At 48.6% G+C, this 14,774-nt stretch overlaps 1 protein-coding gene across 1 annotated transcript; it reads left to right on the top strand.

Annotated features, from left to right (window-relative positions):
- Positions 1–6,950: 6,950 nt before the first annotated feature.
- Positions 6,951–8,267, top strand: LOC137526026 (modulator of apoptosis 1-like). The gene has a single exon (XM_068247238.1). The coding sequence runs from the start codon at positions 6,951–6,953 to the stop codon at positions 8,265–8,267; it is 1,317 nt and encodes a 438-aa protein (XP_068103339.1).
- Positions 8,268–14,774: the final 6,507 nt, after the last annotated feature.

The raw sequence follows: 14,774 nt of genomic DNA, 5'->3' as shown, positions 1-14,774 counted from the left end.
TCTGCCTCTAATACTTTTAGCCATAGACCCATAATGAGCATGCAGATCGGATGTTTGACTGAATTTTGACTGGATTAGCCACATGCTGGTTTCAGGTGTGGGATCCAGACACTACCACAGCCAAAGAGATCAGCAACTGGTATTGTTTAGAAGGAAATAAATATGGCAGCCTCGAAATCCCTCTCACTTCAAAAGTCCTTTAAACCACAAGCTGATGCAGAATGCTCCCAGCCACTGGAATGCAACCCAGCTAGATTGCAGGGGACCAGTTGAACATCAAGGGAGCAGATAGACTACAGGGGGTGCAGGAGGAATCTCTTGGTAAGTAAAACATTTTTTGTACAAATTGTCTCAGGTTTACTTTAAAGGGAATGTCCAAGCAAAATAAAAAAATGAGTTTCACTTACCTGGGGCTTCTACCAGCCCCATGCACCCATCCTGTGCCCTCGTAGTCACTCACTGCTGCTCCAGTCCCCCGCTGGCAGCTTGCCGACCTCGGAGGTCGGCGGAACGCTTTGCGTACATTTTTACGCATTCCCGCTAGTGCAGGAACATTAAAGAGACTCCGTAACAAAAATTGCATCCTGTTTTTTATCATCCTACAAGTTCCAAAAGCTATTCTAATGTGTTCTGGCTTACTGCAGCACTTTGTACTATCACAGTCTCTGTAATAAATCAACTTATCTATCTCTTGTCAGACTTGTCATCCTGTGTCTGGAAGGCTGCCAAGTTCTTCAGTGTTGTGGTTCTGCTATGAACTCCGCCTTCCAGGCCCCTCTATGCACACTGCCTGTGTGTTATTTAGATTAGAGCAGCTTCTCTCTTCTCACTTATCTTTTACAAGCTGGATAAATCGTCCTCTGAGCTGGCTGGGCTTTCACATAGTGAGGAATTACAGACAAGGGCAAAGCTGTTTGCAGGAAGAAAAGAGCAGCCTGAAACTTCAGTGCATGAGAGATGCAGGGGGAAAGAAACACACAAATGATCTCTTGAGATTCAAAAGGAAAGCTGTATACAGCCTGCTTGTGTATGGATGTATTTTCTATGTGTGGACATACTGTACATCAACCTACTTCCTGTTTTGGTGGCCATTTTGTTTGTTTATAAACAAACTTTTTAAAACTGTTTTTAACCACTTTTAATGCGTCGAGGAGCGGCGAAATTGTGACAGAGGGGAATAGGAGATGTCCCCTAATGCACTGGTATGTTTACTTTTGTGCGATTTTAACAATACAGATTCTCTTTAACACATACATTTTTACGCATTACTGATTCAATGCGTAAAAATTTACTGCCAGCGGGGGACTGGAGCAGCAGTGAGTGACTACGAGGGCACAGGACATTCCCTTTAAGCTCATCCTTATCCATGTCTGGTTTATTGAATTTGTTTCTCTCCTATAATTACAAGAAAAAATAGTCACTGAAGCTATACTTTCCTAATGCTAGGTACATACCATACAATTTTCTGTTAGATTTTTTGTAGGTGGCCGTACACTGATAGATTTGCAGCAGATTCGACCATCAGAAAGATTTATGTCAGATGCCTGTCATGTCGGAATCTGACAGGAATCTATCTGCTGCGTGCCACACACTAGGAACAGATTTCCAGTAGATTTCAGAATGAAATCTATTGGAAATCAATCTAAATGCATTATTGGACCATTAGATCCAATGCAACTCTATGGGCCATTGATCTGCTGCCAGCAGCAGATCGACCTAGATCTTCCATCCTGTCAGCTAGAACAAATTGATCTAAATCGATTGAAGTCGGCTGCAAATCGGCAATCAATTTCCGATCAATTTGATTGAATTGATCAATCGATCGAAGGCTGAAATCGACCAGTGTCTTGGCCCCTTAACAGAAATGTAACAGAAAATCTAACAGAAAAACGGAAAAATCTAACACAAAATTGTATGGTGTGTACTAGGCATAAGGCTTTATGCTGATAGCACAGAGCCCTTTCCATGTTATCAACTTATCATCATATCTATATGGATTCTTTTAACACATTTCCTTATGACTTGAAGTCAAAGGTTCTGCCAGGGAACACACGTAACTGTTTTCGTGCCCGTTTTCTGCACAGAAAAACTGAGAACTCATGTAAATCAATGGGCTAGTCCACACGTAATGTGTTTTTCGCGCGCAGAAAAAAAACTGAAATTCTGCATCATGATTCTGCACATTTTGTCAGTTTTCTCTATAAGTTACATCAGCTGCTAGGAAAAAATGTTTTCCTGCATAGAAACACACTAGGTGTGCAGAAAAAGTATGCAGAAAAACGCGTGCGGAAAACTGAAAGACAAGTGTGTTCCCTTCCTCAAGGACCACTCATTCTGCTAGAGATAGTCTGTAGATTCCCTGCTATGCCATGTTTAAAAGACACTGGAATACAGAAAAAAAAGTTGCCAGGATTAAACACATAATAAAAGTGAAATTAACAGATAGGTTTCTGGTTACTGGAATTAACAGAGGTTCAAGCCAAATAGCAGGGGCGTTCCTAGCGCTGTAGATTCGTGGCCCGTGCCACGAACCTGGCGTAAGGTGCCCCTGATCTTCGATTATTGGGTGCCCAACACAGGTGCCCCGAATGTTTGGGCACAGCCGCACAGCGTTATGGCTCAACGCGGCCGCCGTTCGCTCGATACGGCGGCCGCTCACATTTCCGGCTCCCGACATCAACTTGAGAAGTGACAGGCAGCATACGCTGCCTTGATCCGCCCCCTGCCGCCCCGTGCTCCAATCAGAAGCGGAGGAGCACCTGGCAGGGGGCGTGGCGATCCATTGAAAGGCAGGGGGCTGGAGCCATGGAGCGTGACTAGCTCCGCCCCCTGCACGGAGTCTGACCCGCAGACCCGACCCAGGCAGCACATGGCATGGCATCATATTGGCGGCGCCGGCTTCCGCACCCGGCCACCCGCCAAACAAAGCATCCGCTCGCCGCCAGGCTGCTCCACGCGCCTCCACCACAGAGCTGCAGAGCAGACCACCATCTGGCCGCCGCCTCCTCAGACTTTGCCGCCTCAGTCTGCATCACCCGGCCGGTGCCCCCCACAGTGCCTCCTCAAGTTCCAGAGTCAGAGCAGCAGACAGTGGACTGACAGGACAAGGAAGGAAGCAAGCCTGCAGCCAGGCAGATGCCAGAGAGACCACCCACCCTGCAGCCAGCACCCAGCAGAACACCGCAGCCAGTCATACAGGAATGATTGTATTCACACAGTAAGTGGCAGCAGTGCACCCAGCAAATGCAAGTGGTGGGGGTTTGGTGGGGAGGGGGGAGATGAGAGGGTGCAGCACTGCAGCCAGAGCCAGCTAGCCACCCTGAAGCCAGCCCAGCAGTAGCCACTAGCCAGGTGGGGGGTTTGGGGTGGAGGAGGGGAGAGTGGAGCCATTTAGCCACACACAGCCACCCCTCAGGCAGCCCAGTAGTTGCCACTAGCCAGGTGGGGGGTTTGGGGTGGAGGGGAGAGTGGAGCCAGCTAGCCACCCTGAAGCCAGCCCAGCAGTAGCCACTAGCCAGGTGGGGGGTTTGGGGTGGAGGAGGGGAGAGTGGAGCCATTTAGCCACACACAGCCACCCCTCAGCCAGCCCAGTAGTAGCCACTAGCCAGGTGGGGGGTTTGGGGTGGAGGAGGGTAGAGTGGAGCCAGCTAGCCACCCCGCAGCCAGCCCAGTAGTAGCCACTAGCCAGGTGGGGGGTTTGGGGTGGAGGAGGGGCGAGTGGAGCCAGCTAGCCACCCCGCAGCCAGCCCAGTAGTAGCCACTAGCCAGGTGGGGGGTTTGGGGTGGAGGAGGGGAGAGTGGAGCCAGCTAGCCACCCCGCAGCCAGCCCAGTAGTAGCCACTAGCCAGGTGGGGGGTTTGGGGTGGAGGAGGGGCGAGTGGAGCCAGCTAGCCACCCCACAGCCAGCCCAGTAGTAGCCACTAGCCAGGTGGGGGGTTTGGGGTGGAGGAGGGGAGAGTGGAGCCAGCTAGCCACCCCACAGCCAGCCCAGTAGTAGCCACTAGCCAGGTGGGGGGTTTGGGGTGGAGGAGGGGAGAGTGGAGCCAGCTAGCCACCCCGCAGCCAGCCCAGTAGTAGCCACTAGCCAGGTGGGGGGTTTGGGGTGGAGGAGGGGCGAGTGGAGCCAGCTAGCCACCCCACAGCCAGCCCAGTAGTAGCCACTAGCCAGGTGGGGGGTTTGGGGTGGAGGAGGGGCGAGTGGAGCCAGCTAGCCACCCCGCAGCCAGCCCAGTAGTAGCCACTAGCCAGGTGGTGGGTTTATATATCATTGGAAAGAGGAGAAAGAGCGCTTTAAAATGATGTGCATCTTTCCATAGTTACTGCACTGCTCAGAGTCCACTTAACCATTATACCATCCAGCCACTGCTGACAGGATGGCGAAGGCTGGTTTATGTGCTGATGGGGCCCCTTTGACTCTGAATGGAGCCCCAAGCGACTGCTTTTGTTGCCTGGTTGGTAATCCGGCCCTGGTCCCTGCTGTCACTCACCAACTGGGGGTCCCTGCTGTCACTCACTACCCAACTGGGGGTCCCTGCCGTCACTCACTACCCAACTGGGGGTCCCTGTCACTCACTACCTAACTGGGGGGTGCCTGTCACTACCTAACTGGGGGGTGCCTGTCACTGCCTACACTGGGGGGCTCCTGTCACTAACTGAACTGGGGGTCTCCTGTCACTACCTAAATTGGGGTACTCCTGGCGCTACCTTAACTAGGGGGCACCTGTCGCTACCTAAACTATCCAGGCCAGCCAGCCCAGCATCACCACCAGCCAACCAGCCCAGAATCACTATCAAAAAGGCCACAGCATCACCACCAGTCAGGCCAGCATTTACTTCAACCAGCCAAGCACAGCCCAGCATCACTGCCAGCCAACCCAGCCACAACATCGGCCACAGCATCACCGCCAGCCAGGCCACAGCATCACTGCCAGGCCTTTCAGCTCACACATCATCCCCAATCCAGCCAAAACCAGTATTGCCAGGTACAGCAGCCAGTAGAGGAGAATTCAGAAGCCAGGTGAGGGGTGTCTACCATATAAAGGGGGCATTCTGCCTATTTATGTGAAATGCTGTCTATTTATGTGCCTCATGACTGCTGAATTTGTCTTGTTGGGGGCCTCATGATTGCTGAATTTGTCTTGAGGGCCTCAAGATTGCTGAATTTGTCTTGTTGGGTGCCTCATGATTTGTTGGGGGCCTCATGATTGCTGAATTTGTCTTGTTGGGGGCCTCATGCTTGCTGACTTTGTCTTGTTGGGGGCCTCATGATTGATGAATTTGTCTTGTTGATGGTCTCATGATTTCTGAATTTGTCTTGATAAGGGCCTCATGATTTCTGAATTTGTCTTGATGGGAGGCCTCATGATTTCTGAATTTGTCTTGATGGGAGGCCTCATGATTGCTGAATTTGTCTTGTTGGGGGTCACATGATTGCTAACTGCGAGACTATGGGAAAAGCTGAATCATCATCATATGAGACAATAGCATTAAACCTACTTTTTTACCTTTTTAAAACAGAAAATAAAACTGGGAGGTTCTAAAAAAATGAATATATTTTTTCAGGAGTAGGATGGATGAAATTGTTTATCTTTTCAGTTTTTCAACTTGGATTTTCCATAATGTTCATGTATGTGTTAAAACGTTTGTATAGTATGTAACACCCTCACAGGTTTGTGTAATGGTAATGTTTAATGCTAAACCTTTTTATTTCCCTCATGGGTTGCAGTACACAGTTATGCCCACTAAGGGGTGCACTTAGGAAAGATTACTGTGCCACCTAGGAACCAAGTTTTCAGAGGACAGTTCCCGAGGAGAGGGGAAGTTTTGGCGCAATAATCCTGTAGGAGGAGAGAGAAGGAACAGAGGATTGACTTGTGTCCTGTGTGTGCTGTTAAAGACAGAGTTACTGGATTGTCTGGCCGGACAGAAGATCAAGCTGTATGACTGCTGCACTGGGACCAGAGAGAGTGGACTGTTTCCTTGAATGAGTGAGCCCAAGGACTTCATCATAGTGAGTTGCTGGTATTTCTGCCCTCAGAGGTAACAGATCTGCACACCATTCTACAGTGTTTTGAACAGTGCATCCAGGACAGGAGAGTGAGATCAACACACATCAATGTCCTGCATTCACCCCAGATGCATTGTTACTAGCTATCTGTCTGGAGGACACTGTGCTAACTCTCCTAGTGCACATTTCTCATGCTGATATTGAAATACTCACAAGGTAAATGCTTAGAGCCTAGGAACCCTGTTCTGGATCATATAACTCAGTAAAGTGCAGGAATCATAGACTGTGGACTCAGACAATAGTTAGGGATCTTCCTGCACAAGTGAACTATACTGTCCACCACTGTTATAAATATTCAACTGAGAGACGGGCCCCAACGCATGCAGCTGCCAACTTTTTCTTCTTTTTGCTACCACCAGGACTATATTTTTCTCCCTTTTTGGTATATTTAAGTATTGGAAGCCATTTACAGGGATTAAGATATTCGGCTGCTGTATTTTCATGTGATTAGCCTCAATATCTAACTTTCATTGTATTCTCAGCATAGTTTAACTTTATAGTGAAACTCGTTATAGCGACACCCTGTGGAGAAAAGTGTAATCGATTGAAATGACTGTTTAAGGAACTGTTTGACCTTGCTTTACATTCCATATTGCAGTATTATTTTATAACTAGTAATATTGTGTGCAAGATTGTGTGCTTATCATTATTTTGTTTAGGGTCTTACTGTTGAAAATAAACAGGCCCATTGTTCATATAAACTGTGTCTGAGCATTGGGGAAGAAAAAGGGGAGTTCACCGGAGCAAAGGAGGTCTGAACCTACTATCCCACTTCTAAGACACACCCACGGGTGCGCTACATTTTGGGGGCTCGTCCGGGATATATTTCAGACCATAACTCCGCCCCTTTTCACCCTTTTGAAGCACAATAAAGACAAAAAAAATGGACTCAAAATCAGTCACTGAGTGGTGTCAGACCTGTAGAGTGGACTTAGACAAAGCACTGGCATTGATAGTCCCTAGTACTAAATTATCCCGCCGTCAGCTTTATGATTTGATGGAAGACATTATCCCAGGAGAACATTGTCTAATTAGAGATATAAAAGTGAATAGGGACACAGAAGAGGAGAGGACAGATGTTCTGCTTCAGTGGGAGACACCAGTGTCAGCGTTAGATTTCCCTGAGGACTTTGAATTTGGGAAAGAGGGACTTAAAGCTAGATTGGTCCGAACAGAGTTTTCGCCTGAAAACAAGTCAGTAGATGCAAATGATATGGTCACCACCTCTGAGTTAGTACAAGCTTTGACCGAAGTAATGAGTAAATGTGCGACTCTGGGCCAGGAATCTTTAGCATCTGAATACCGAAAATTAAAGTTCTTTTCAGGGACTCAGCCCACACCAAATGGGGAGGAGGAGTTTGAACCCTGGCTGGATCAAGTACTTCAAGTAATAGAAGAATGGAGTGTTTCGGAAGCTGTTAAGAAACAGCGAGTGGCTGAAAGTCTCAAAGGGGCGGCCGCAGAAGTGATCAGAAATCTAAGATTGAGCAAAAGGGACTGCTCAGCTAGAGACTACCTGAACGCTTTACAAGACGTTTTTGGCCGAACTGAGACAGTGGAAGAACTTCAATACAAGTTCACTCATACCTATCAGATGGAGGGGGAGAAATTGTCCCAGTATATTAGGCGGTTGGATCGAATACTTCATCAACTAATGCTCAAGAAGGGGATAGACTCAGAACAAGTAGATCAGAAAAGACTTCAGCAGATATTTCAGGGTGCATTACCCCTAGATCCCATCATGATAAAGATGCGGGCACAAACAAAACAGACAACTTTAATGTATCATCAGTTGGTGAAAGCTGTCAGAGAGGAAGAAGCAGTGTTGGAAGAAAGGAGCACTGCTCAGGTACAAACAGGAGCAATGGTTCACAGTGCCGTTAGTTTCGAAGCATCACAGATACAGTCACAAGTAGCTACACTAGCAGATTCAATAACACAGATTGTCAAGACAGTAGAGGGGCTGCAGAAGACAGTCAAGACACTAGCAGAAGAGAAGCAAACAGATGCAGCATCTGCAGGTATGGCAGTCAGAAAAGAATTAAATGGAGTCAGATCAAGACCATTCGTTGGATTCTGTTACCGATGTGGAGAGACAGGACACATGAGACGGGGATGTCCAAATCCTGAGAATCTGAGGAGAGTAAATGAAATGTTCTTGGTGAACTCGATGCAGGGAAACTTCAGAGGGCCTCAGTGAAGGAGCCAACTGTGTGCCCAAGTTCAAAGCGCTCCATAAATAACACCATGAAGGAAAGAATCCCTGCCTCAAATTCTTCACCCATTTTCACTTCAGATGACAGAAGACGAACACAGCCAGACCTACGCCCTTCAGAGCAGTTCAGAGTCTCACCCATCAAGCCTGCTCCATTGAAAGAGACAGCAAAAGCTTCAAGACGACCATCTACCGCTCATCAGCATGCCAACTGTAAGGCAGTGGAAAGAACAAGGAATGAGAAGCTGCCAGCTGGTCTAATTGGGCCTTCCCCCCTAGTGCCAATTAAGATAGAAGGAATCTATAGCAAGGCTTTGTTGGACACTGGGGCTCAAGTTACTATTTTATTCAGAGACTTTTATCAGAAGCACCTGAAACACTTGCCACTACAAAGACTGGAAGATCTGGAGATCTGGGGACTGAGCGACACAAAGTTCCCATATGATGGCTATGTCTCACTCAAGTTAGAGTTCCCTACCCCAGTGGTGGGGATCAGCGAAGAAGTTGACACTCTAGCTGTTGTGTGCCCAAGACCTAAAGAGAAGGGAGAAGCTGCCATGTTGGTTGGGACAAATACAGACTTTATTCGGAGATTGTTGAGACTGCAATTGGCTGAGAACTGTCCCTTCCTTCACCCATTCTTAAAACCAGTGTACTATGCTTTGAAAAAAGATAAGATCAACCAAAAAGAAGAGATTGGGCATGTCTGGTCTCCTCCTGGGAGAGAATATATCATTCAACCGGGAAGAATAACCTGTCTAAGGGCAAAAGTGAGGATGTGTGGAAAGGCAGTTACTTCCCACTTCATGATGGAAATGGGCTCAGAAGTAGAATTGCCACCTGGTCTGGAGTTAATACCAGAGGTCTGGCCAGCCGACAAATTGAAACACCCACATGATACCTTGCCAGTGGGGTTGAAGAACAAAGGGAGCACACCCATTATTCTTCGCTCCCAAGTCCGTCTGGGAAATGTATATGCTGCCACACCTTTGTCTCCAAGTGATAACACCAATATAAATGAACTGAATCTGGAAGATGTTGACTTAGGAGGTGGTATCTTGTCACCAGAATGGGTGGCTCGAATTAAAGAGATGCTGAAGCAAAAAAAGAACTGTTTTTCTACAAGTGAATATGACATAGGTCGTTCTAAGAGTGAAATGCATAGCATCAGGCTGAAGGAAGATCGGCCCTTTAGGGAACGCTCAAGAAGAGTTGCTCCAGGAGATCTGGAGGACCTGCGACAGCACTTGATGGAATTGAAAACCGCTGGGGTGATTCAGGAGTCCAGAAGCCCTTATGCCTCCCCCATTGTGGTTGTCAGGAAAAAAAATGGATCAATACGCATGTGCATTGACTACCGCACTTTGAATCAGCGAACCATCCCTGATCAATACACCACCCCACGGATAGAGGATGCACTTAATTGTTTGGTGGGCAGCAAATGGTTCAGCGTGTTAGATCTGAGGAGTGGATACTACCAAATTCCAATGGACCCTAGAGATAGAGAAAAGACTGCGTTCATCACTCCTCTGGGGTTCTTCGAGTTTAATGACATGCCTCAAGGTCTATCAAATGCTCCAGCAACTTTTCAGCGGCTCATGGAAAGAACAGTTGGAGATATGCATCTTCTTGAAGTACTTGTCTACCTGGATGACATCATTGTCTTTGGTAAAACATTAGAAGAGCATGAGACAAGGCTAAGGAAAGCGTTGGATAGGATTGAAAAAGAAGGATTGAAACTATCCTTGGACAAATGCAAGTTTTTCCAGCCTTCAGTAACATATGTCGGACATGTGGTGTCTGCAGAGGGTATAGCAACAGATCTCAGCAAAGTTGAAGCAGTGACATCTTGGCCTAAGCCCCGTACCATCACAGAGTTGCGCTCATTTCTTGGGTTCTGCAGCTATTACAGAAGATTTGTACAAGGGTTTGCCAAGACAGCCCGTTCACTAAACCAACTGCTTCAAAGTGATGTGGATGTCACTGAACCAGATGAAGGCTTCAAGTTGAAGAACGTGAAGGGACCAAGAGGGCCTAAAGAGTGTATTGAGGACCGCTGGACCTCTGAGTGTGATGAAGCATTTGAAAAGCTCAAGCATTGTCTTACCCATGCTCCAGTGCTAGCCTATGCTGACTCAACTAAACCCTATACACTCCATGTAGATGCTAGCAGAGAAGGTCTGGGAGGAGTTCTCTATCAGGAGCAAAATCAGGGGTTGAGGCCTGTGGCTTTCATTAGCCGAAGTTTATCTCCAACTGAAAAGAACTATCCAGCCCACAAATTGGAATTTCTTGCCCTGAAATGGGCTGTAGTGGACAAACTGCATGACTACCTTTATGGAGCTGAGTTCGAAGTTCAGACTGACAATAATCCTTTGACATACATACAGACTACTGCAAAGTTGGATGCCACTGGACACAGATGGATGGCTGCCCTGTCTAACTACAATTTCAGTCTGAAGTACCGTCCAGGCACCCAGAATGGAGATGCTGATGGTCTATCCCGTAGACCTCATGAAGACTTACACCCTGATGATGAATGGGTAGAAATACCTGCACCAGGAGTGAGAGCTATGTGCCAATTTTCAACAGTCCAGCAGAGAAGTGAATGTTGGGCCCAGAACCTAGCGCTACCAGCCGAAAGCCTACCTTCATCCTATTGCAATCTAGTCACTCTGCAGGCTTCTTCGTTACCAGCGTTGAGCAACAGTGATCTCAGAAGAGATCAGACGGAAGATCCTTTAGGAAAATTAGCAGTGACAGCCTTAGGGAAGAATCAAGTTGACATTCTTCGTACAGATGTTCACCCAATGGCAAGGCTGTTGGTCAAAGAGTGGGACCGGCTTCAGATACGAAATGGACTTGTATACAGAAGGGCTCCAAGTGCCGTCAACAGTGAAAAATGGCAGTTATTACTTCCTCAGAAATACAAGGAGACAGTACTTTGTGCATTGCATGATGAACATGGCCATCTGGGTTATGACAGAACTTTGGGGCTCGTGAGAGACAGATTTTATTGGCCATGTATGAAGCAAGACATAGAGGACTATTGCCGTTCCTGTTTGTGCTGTATTCAAAGAAAGACTTTGCCCACAAGAGCTGCTCACTTGGGACAGTTACAGAGTGGAGGACCACTAGAACTTGTATGCATAGACTTTCTCAGTATTGAACCTGACAAAGGGGGAATCAGCAACGTGTTGGTTGTGACAGACCATTATACAAGATACGCTCAGGCATTTCCTGCTCGTGATCAGAAAGCCCTCACAGTTGCTAAACTGCTTGTTGAAAAGTTCTTTGTTCATTATGGACTACCAAAGAGAATTCATTCTGACCAGGGGCGTGATTTTGAGAGCAAGCTTGTAAGAGAACTACTGACACTTTTGGGAGTGCAGAAGAGTCGCACCACCCCATATCATCCACAAGGGGATGCCCAGCCCGAACGCTTCAACAGGACTTTACTTGACATGCTGGGGACTTTGTCTATTGAAAAAAAGAGTCATTGGAGTAGACATGTGGCCACAGTGGTGCATGCCTATAACAGCACAAAAAATGATGCCACAGGATTCTCACCTTACTTTTTAATGTTTGGCCGAGAAGCTCGTCTCCCTGTTGATCTGACATTTGGAGTTTCTGCTGATGACACCCCGGTGAACTCTCACACCAGCTATGTGGAGAGACTCAAGAAAGGCCTTAAGCAAGCTTATGAGTTGGCTGAAATCTCTTCAGGACAGAGACATCAACAGAATAAGGCCCGCTATGACAAGAAAGTGAAAGTACATGATCTTCAACCAGGGGACCGAGTTCTTTTGAGGAATGTGGGCTTTCAAGGCAAGCACAAATTAGCAAATCGTTGGGGCTCTGATCCCTACATCATCTGCTCCCAACTGCCAAACATTCCAGTCTACCAAGTCCGCCCTGAAGGGAAGGAAGGGCCAACCAAGACTTGGCATCGTAACAACTTGATGCCCCTAGCAGAAACTGTGAGGATGATAAATTCTGAACCCAAACGGGCACAAGGAAAATCAAATTCCAGGCGATCCAAAAGATTGCAGAGAAGAGGAGGGGCTACCCAGTTAGCTGAAGAACCAGTGACCACCTTTGATGGAGAAGAAGACAGTGATAGTGAATGGGCAGTGGCGGCGCTACACTGGGGCTTACCCAGGCTTCAGCCCCAGCTGTCATGTGGTCAGCCCCCATTAAAGCCCCCCCTCCCACCATGGCCGTCTTGAGTCCCAGTAAAGTGCAGAGCGCAGCACTCCCAGTGTCTGTGAGAGAGAGGAGTGTCAGATTTCTCACAGGCCAGCACCCCCGCAGCCAGGTCTGGATGGATCACCGGTCTCTGTTGCCATGACGCTGACAACTCTTTTAGCCAATGTAGCTTCTCTGTTCTTCCTGCTTCCTGCTGGAGACGGGAAATATCTTCCTTCCTTCCTGTGCTGCCAAAGTTTTTAGTGTAGATTGATTCCTCCCCTGACTGTCACAGCTCCGGGCGGCGCGACAATTCAAGTCGAGGCATCCAGAGGACAGTGAGCACTGGAGCGTGACACTCAGCCCAGCACAGACACGCTAGAGGGGGGAGAGAAGAGACAGCGAGAGACAGCCACAGCCAGCATGTATTGCAGCCAGGGTCAGAGATGGCAGAGCCAGCACAGCAAAGTGTCAGCGAGCATCAGAGCAGAGAGAGAGAGACAGCCAGTCCAGGACAATGGACTGGAGGTAATATACCGTGCTTCATGCTCTGTTCCCATAGATACTCTCTTTATTTCACCACTCTCTGTCTGTCAGATGCTGAGACCAACAGGGCCCTGACCACTTCTGTCTTTCTTTTCATCCTCTGTCTGTCTCTCTCTCTCTCTCTCTCTCTCTCTCTCTCTCTGCCCATCCTTTGTCTTGTACAGCCCTCCCTTGCATGCTCCCTCTCCTTCCACCTCTCTGCTCAACAACTGTCTCTCATTACCCACCCTTTCTCACCCTCTTTCTTCTTCTGCCCACCCTCTCTCCCCCTCTTTCTCTTTTCACCTCCCTGCCCACCCTCTCCCCCCTCTGTCTCTTTCCACCTCCCTGCCCACCCTCTCCCCCCTCTGTCTCTTTCCACCTCCCTGTCCACCCCCCCCCCCCTCTGTCTCTTCCCCCCTCTCTGCACATCCTCTCTCCCCCTCTGTCTCTTTCCACCTCTTTGCCCACCCTCTCTCCCCCTATGTCTATTTCCACCTCTCTGCCCACCCTATCTCCCCCTCTGTCTCTTTCCACCTCTCTGCCCACCCTATCTCCCCCTATGTCTCTTTCCACCTCTCTGCCCACCCTATCTCCCCCTATGTCTCTTTCCACCTCTCTGCCCACCCTATCTCCCCCTCTGTCTCTTTCCACCTCTCTGCCCACCCTATCTCCCCCTCTGTCTCTTTCCACCTCTCTGCCCACCCTATCTCCCCCTATGTCTCTTTCCACCTCTCTGCCCACCCTCTCTCCCCCTATGTCTCTTTCCACCTCTCTGCCCACCCCCTCTCCCCCTCTGTCTCTTTCTCCTTCTGCACATCCTCTCTCCCCCTCTGTCTCTTTCCACCTCTCTGCCCGCCCTCTCTCCCCCTCTGTCTCTTTCCACCTCTCTGCCCACCCTCTCTCCCCCTCTGTCTCTTTCCACCTCTCTGCCCACCCTCTCTCCCCCTATGTCTCTTTCCACCTCTCTGCCCACCCTCTCTCCCCCTATGTCTCTTTCCACCTCTCTGCCCACCCTCTCTCCCCCTATGTCTCTTTCCACCTCTCTGCCCACCCTCTCTCCCCCTCTGTCTCTGTCTCTTTCTCCTTCTGCACATCCTCTCTCCCCCTCTGTCTCTTTCCACCTCTCTGCCCACCCTATCTCTGCCTCTTTCCACCTCTCTGCCCACCCTATCTCCCCCTCTGTCTCTTTCCCCCTCTCTGCCCACCCTATCTCCCCCTATGTCTCTTTCTCCTTCTGCCCACCCTCTCTCCCCCTCTGTCTCTTTCCACCTCTCTGCCCACCCTCTCTCCCCCTATGTCTATTTCCACCTCTCTGCCCACCCTATCTCCCCCTATGTCTCTTTCCACCTCTCTGCACATCCTCTCTCCCCCTATGTCTCTTTCCACCTCTCTGCACATCCTCTCTCCCCCTCTGCCTCTTTCCCCCTCTCTGCCCACCCTATCTCCCCCTATGTCTCTTTCCACCTCTCTGCCCACCCTCTGTCTCTGTCTACCACCTACTGTGTGTGGAAATATATTGATGTGCATTTTTTAACTTGGAGGACTCATGATTGCTTATTTTGACGTTACTTAGAGGCCTCATAGTTATTGTATTTGTCATTACAAAGCCTCATGGTTGCTGCATTTGTTATTTCTTGGAGGTCTCACGTTTGCTGCATTTCTCATTGCTTTGAGGCCTTGTGTTTGCTGCATTTCTCATTACTTGGAGGCCTCAAGATTGCTGAATTTCTCATTATTTGTAATTTTCTCACAGTCTAATTTTTACCATAGATTGTG

The sequence above is a fragment of the Hyperolius riggenbachi genome, chromosome 7, assembly GCF_040937935.1.
Source record: "Hyperolius riggenbachi isolate aHypRig1 chromosome 7, aHypRig1.pri, whole genome shotgun sequence".
NCBI lineage: Eukaryota > Metazoa > Chordata > Amphibia > Anura > Hyperoliidae > Hyperolius > Hyperolius riggenbachi.
The sequence above is the reverse complement of the archived record's forward strand: the minus strand, read 5'-3'. Positions and strand labels throughout refer to the sequence as shown.

Excerpts from the sequence above, each read along its gene's own strand:
- LOC137526026 (XM_068247238.1), top strand. The coding sequence starts at position 6,951 with ATGGACTCAAAATCAGTCACTGAGTGGTGTCAGACCTGTAGAGTGGAC.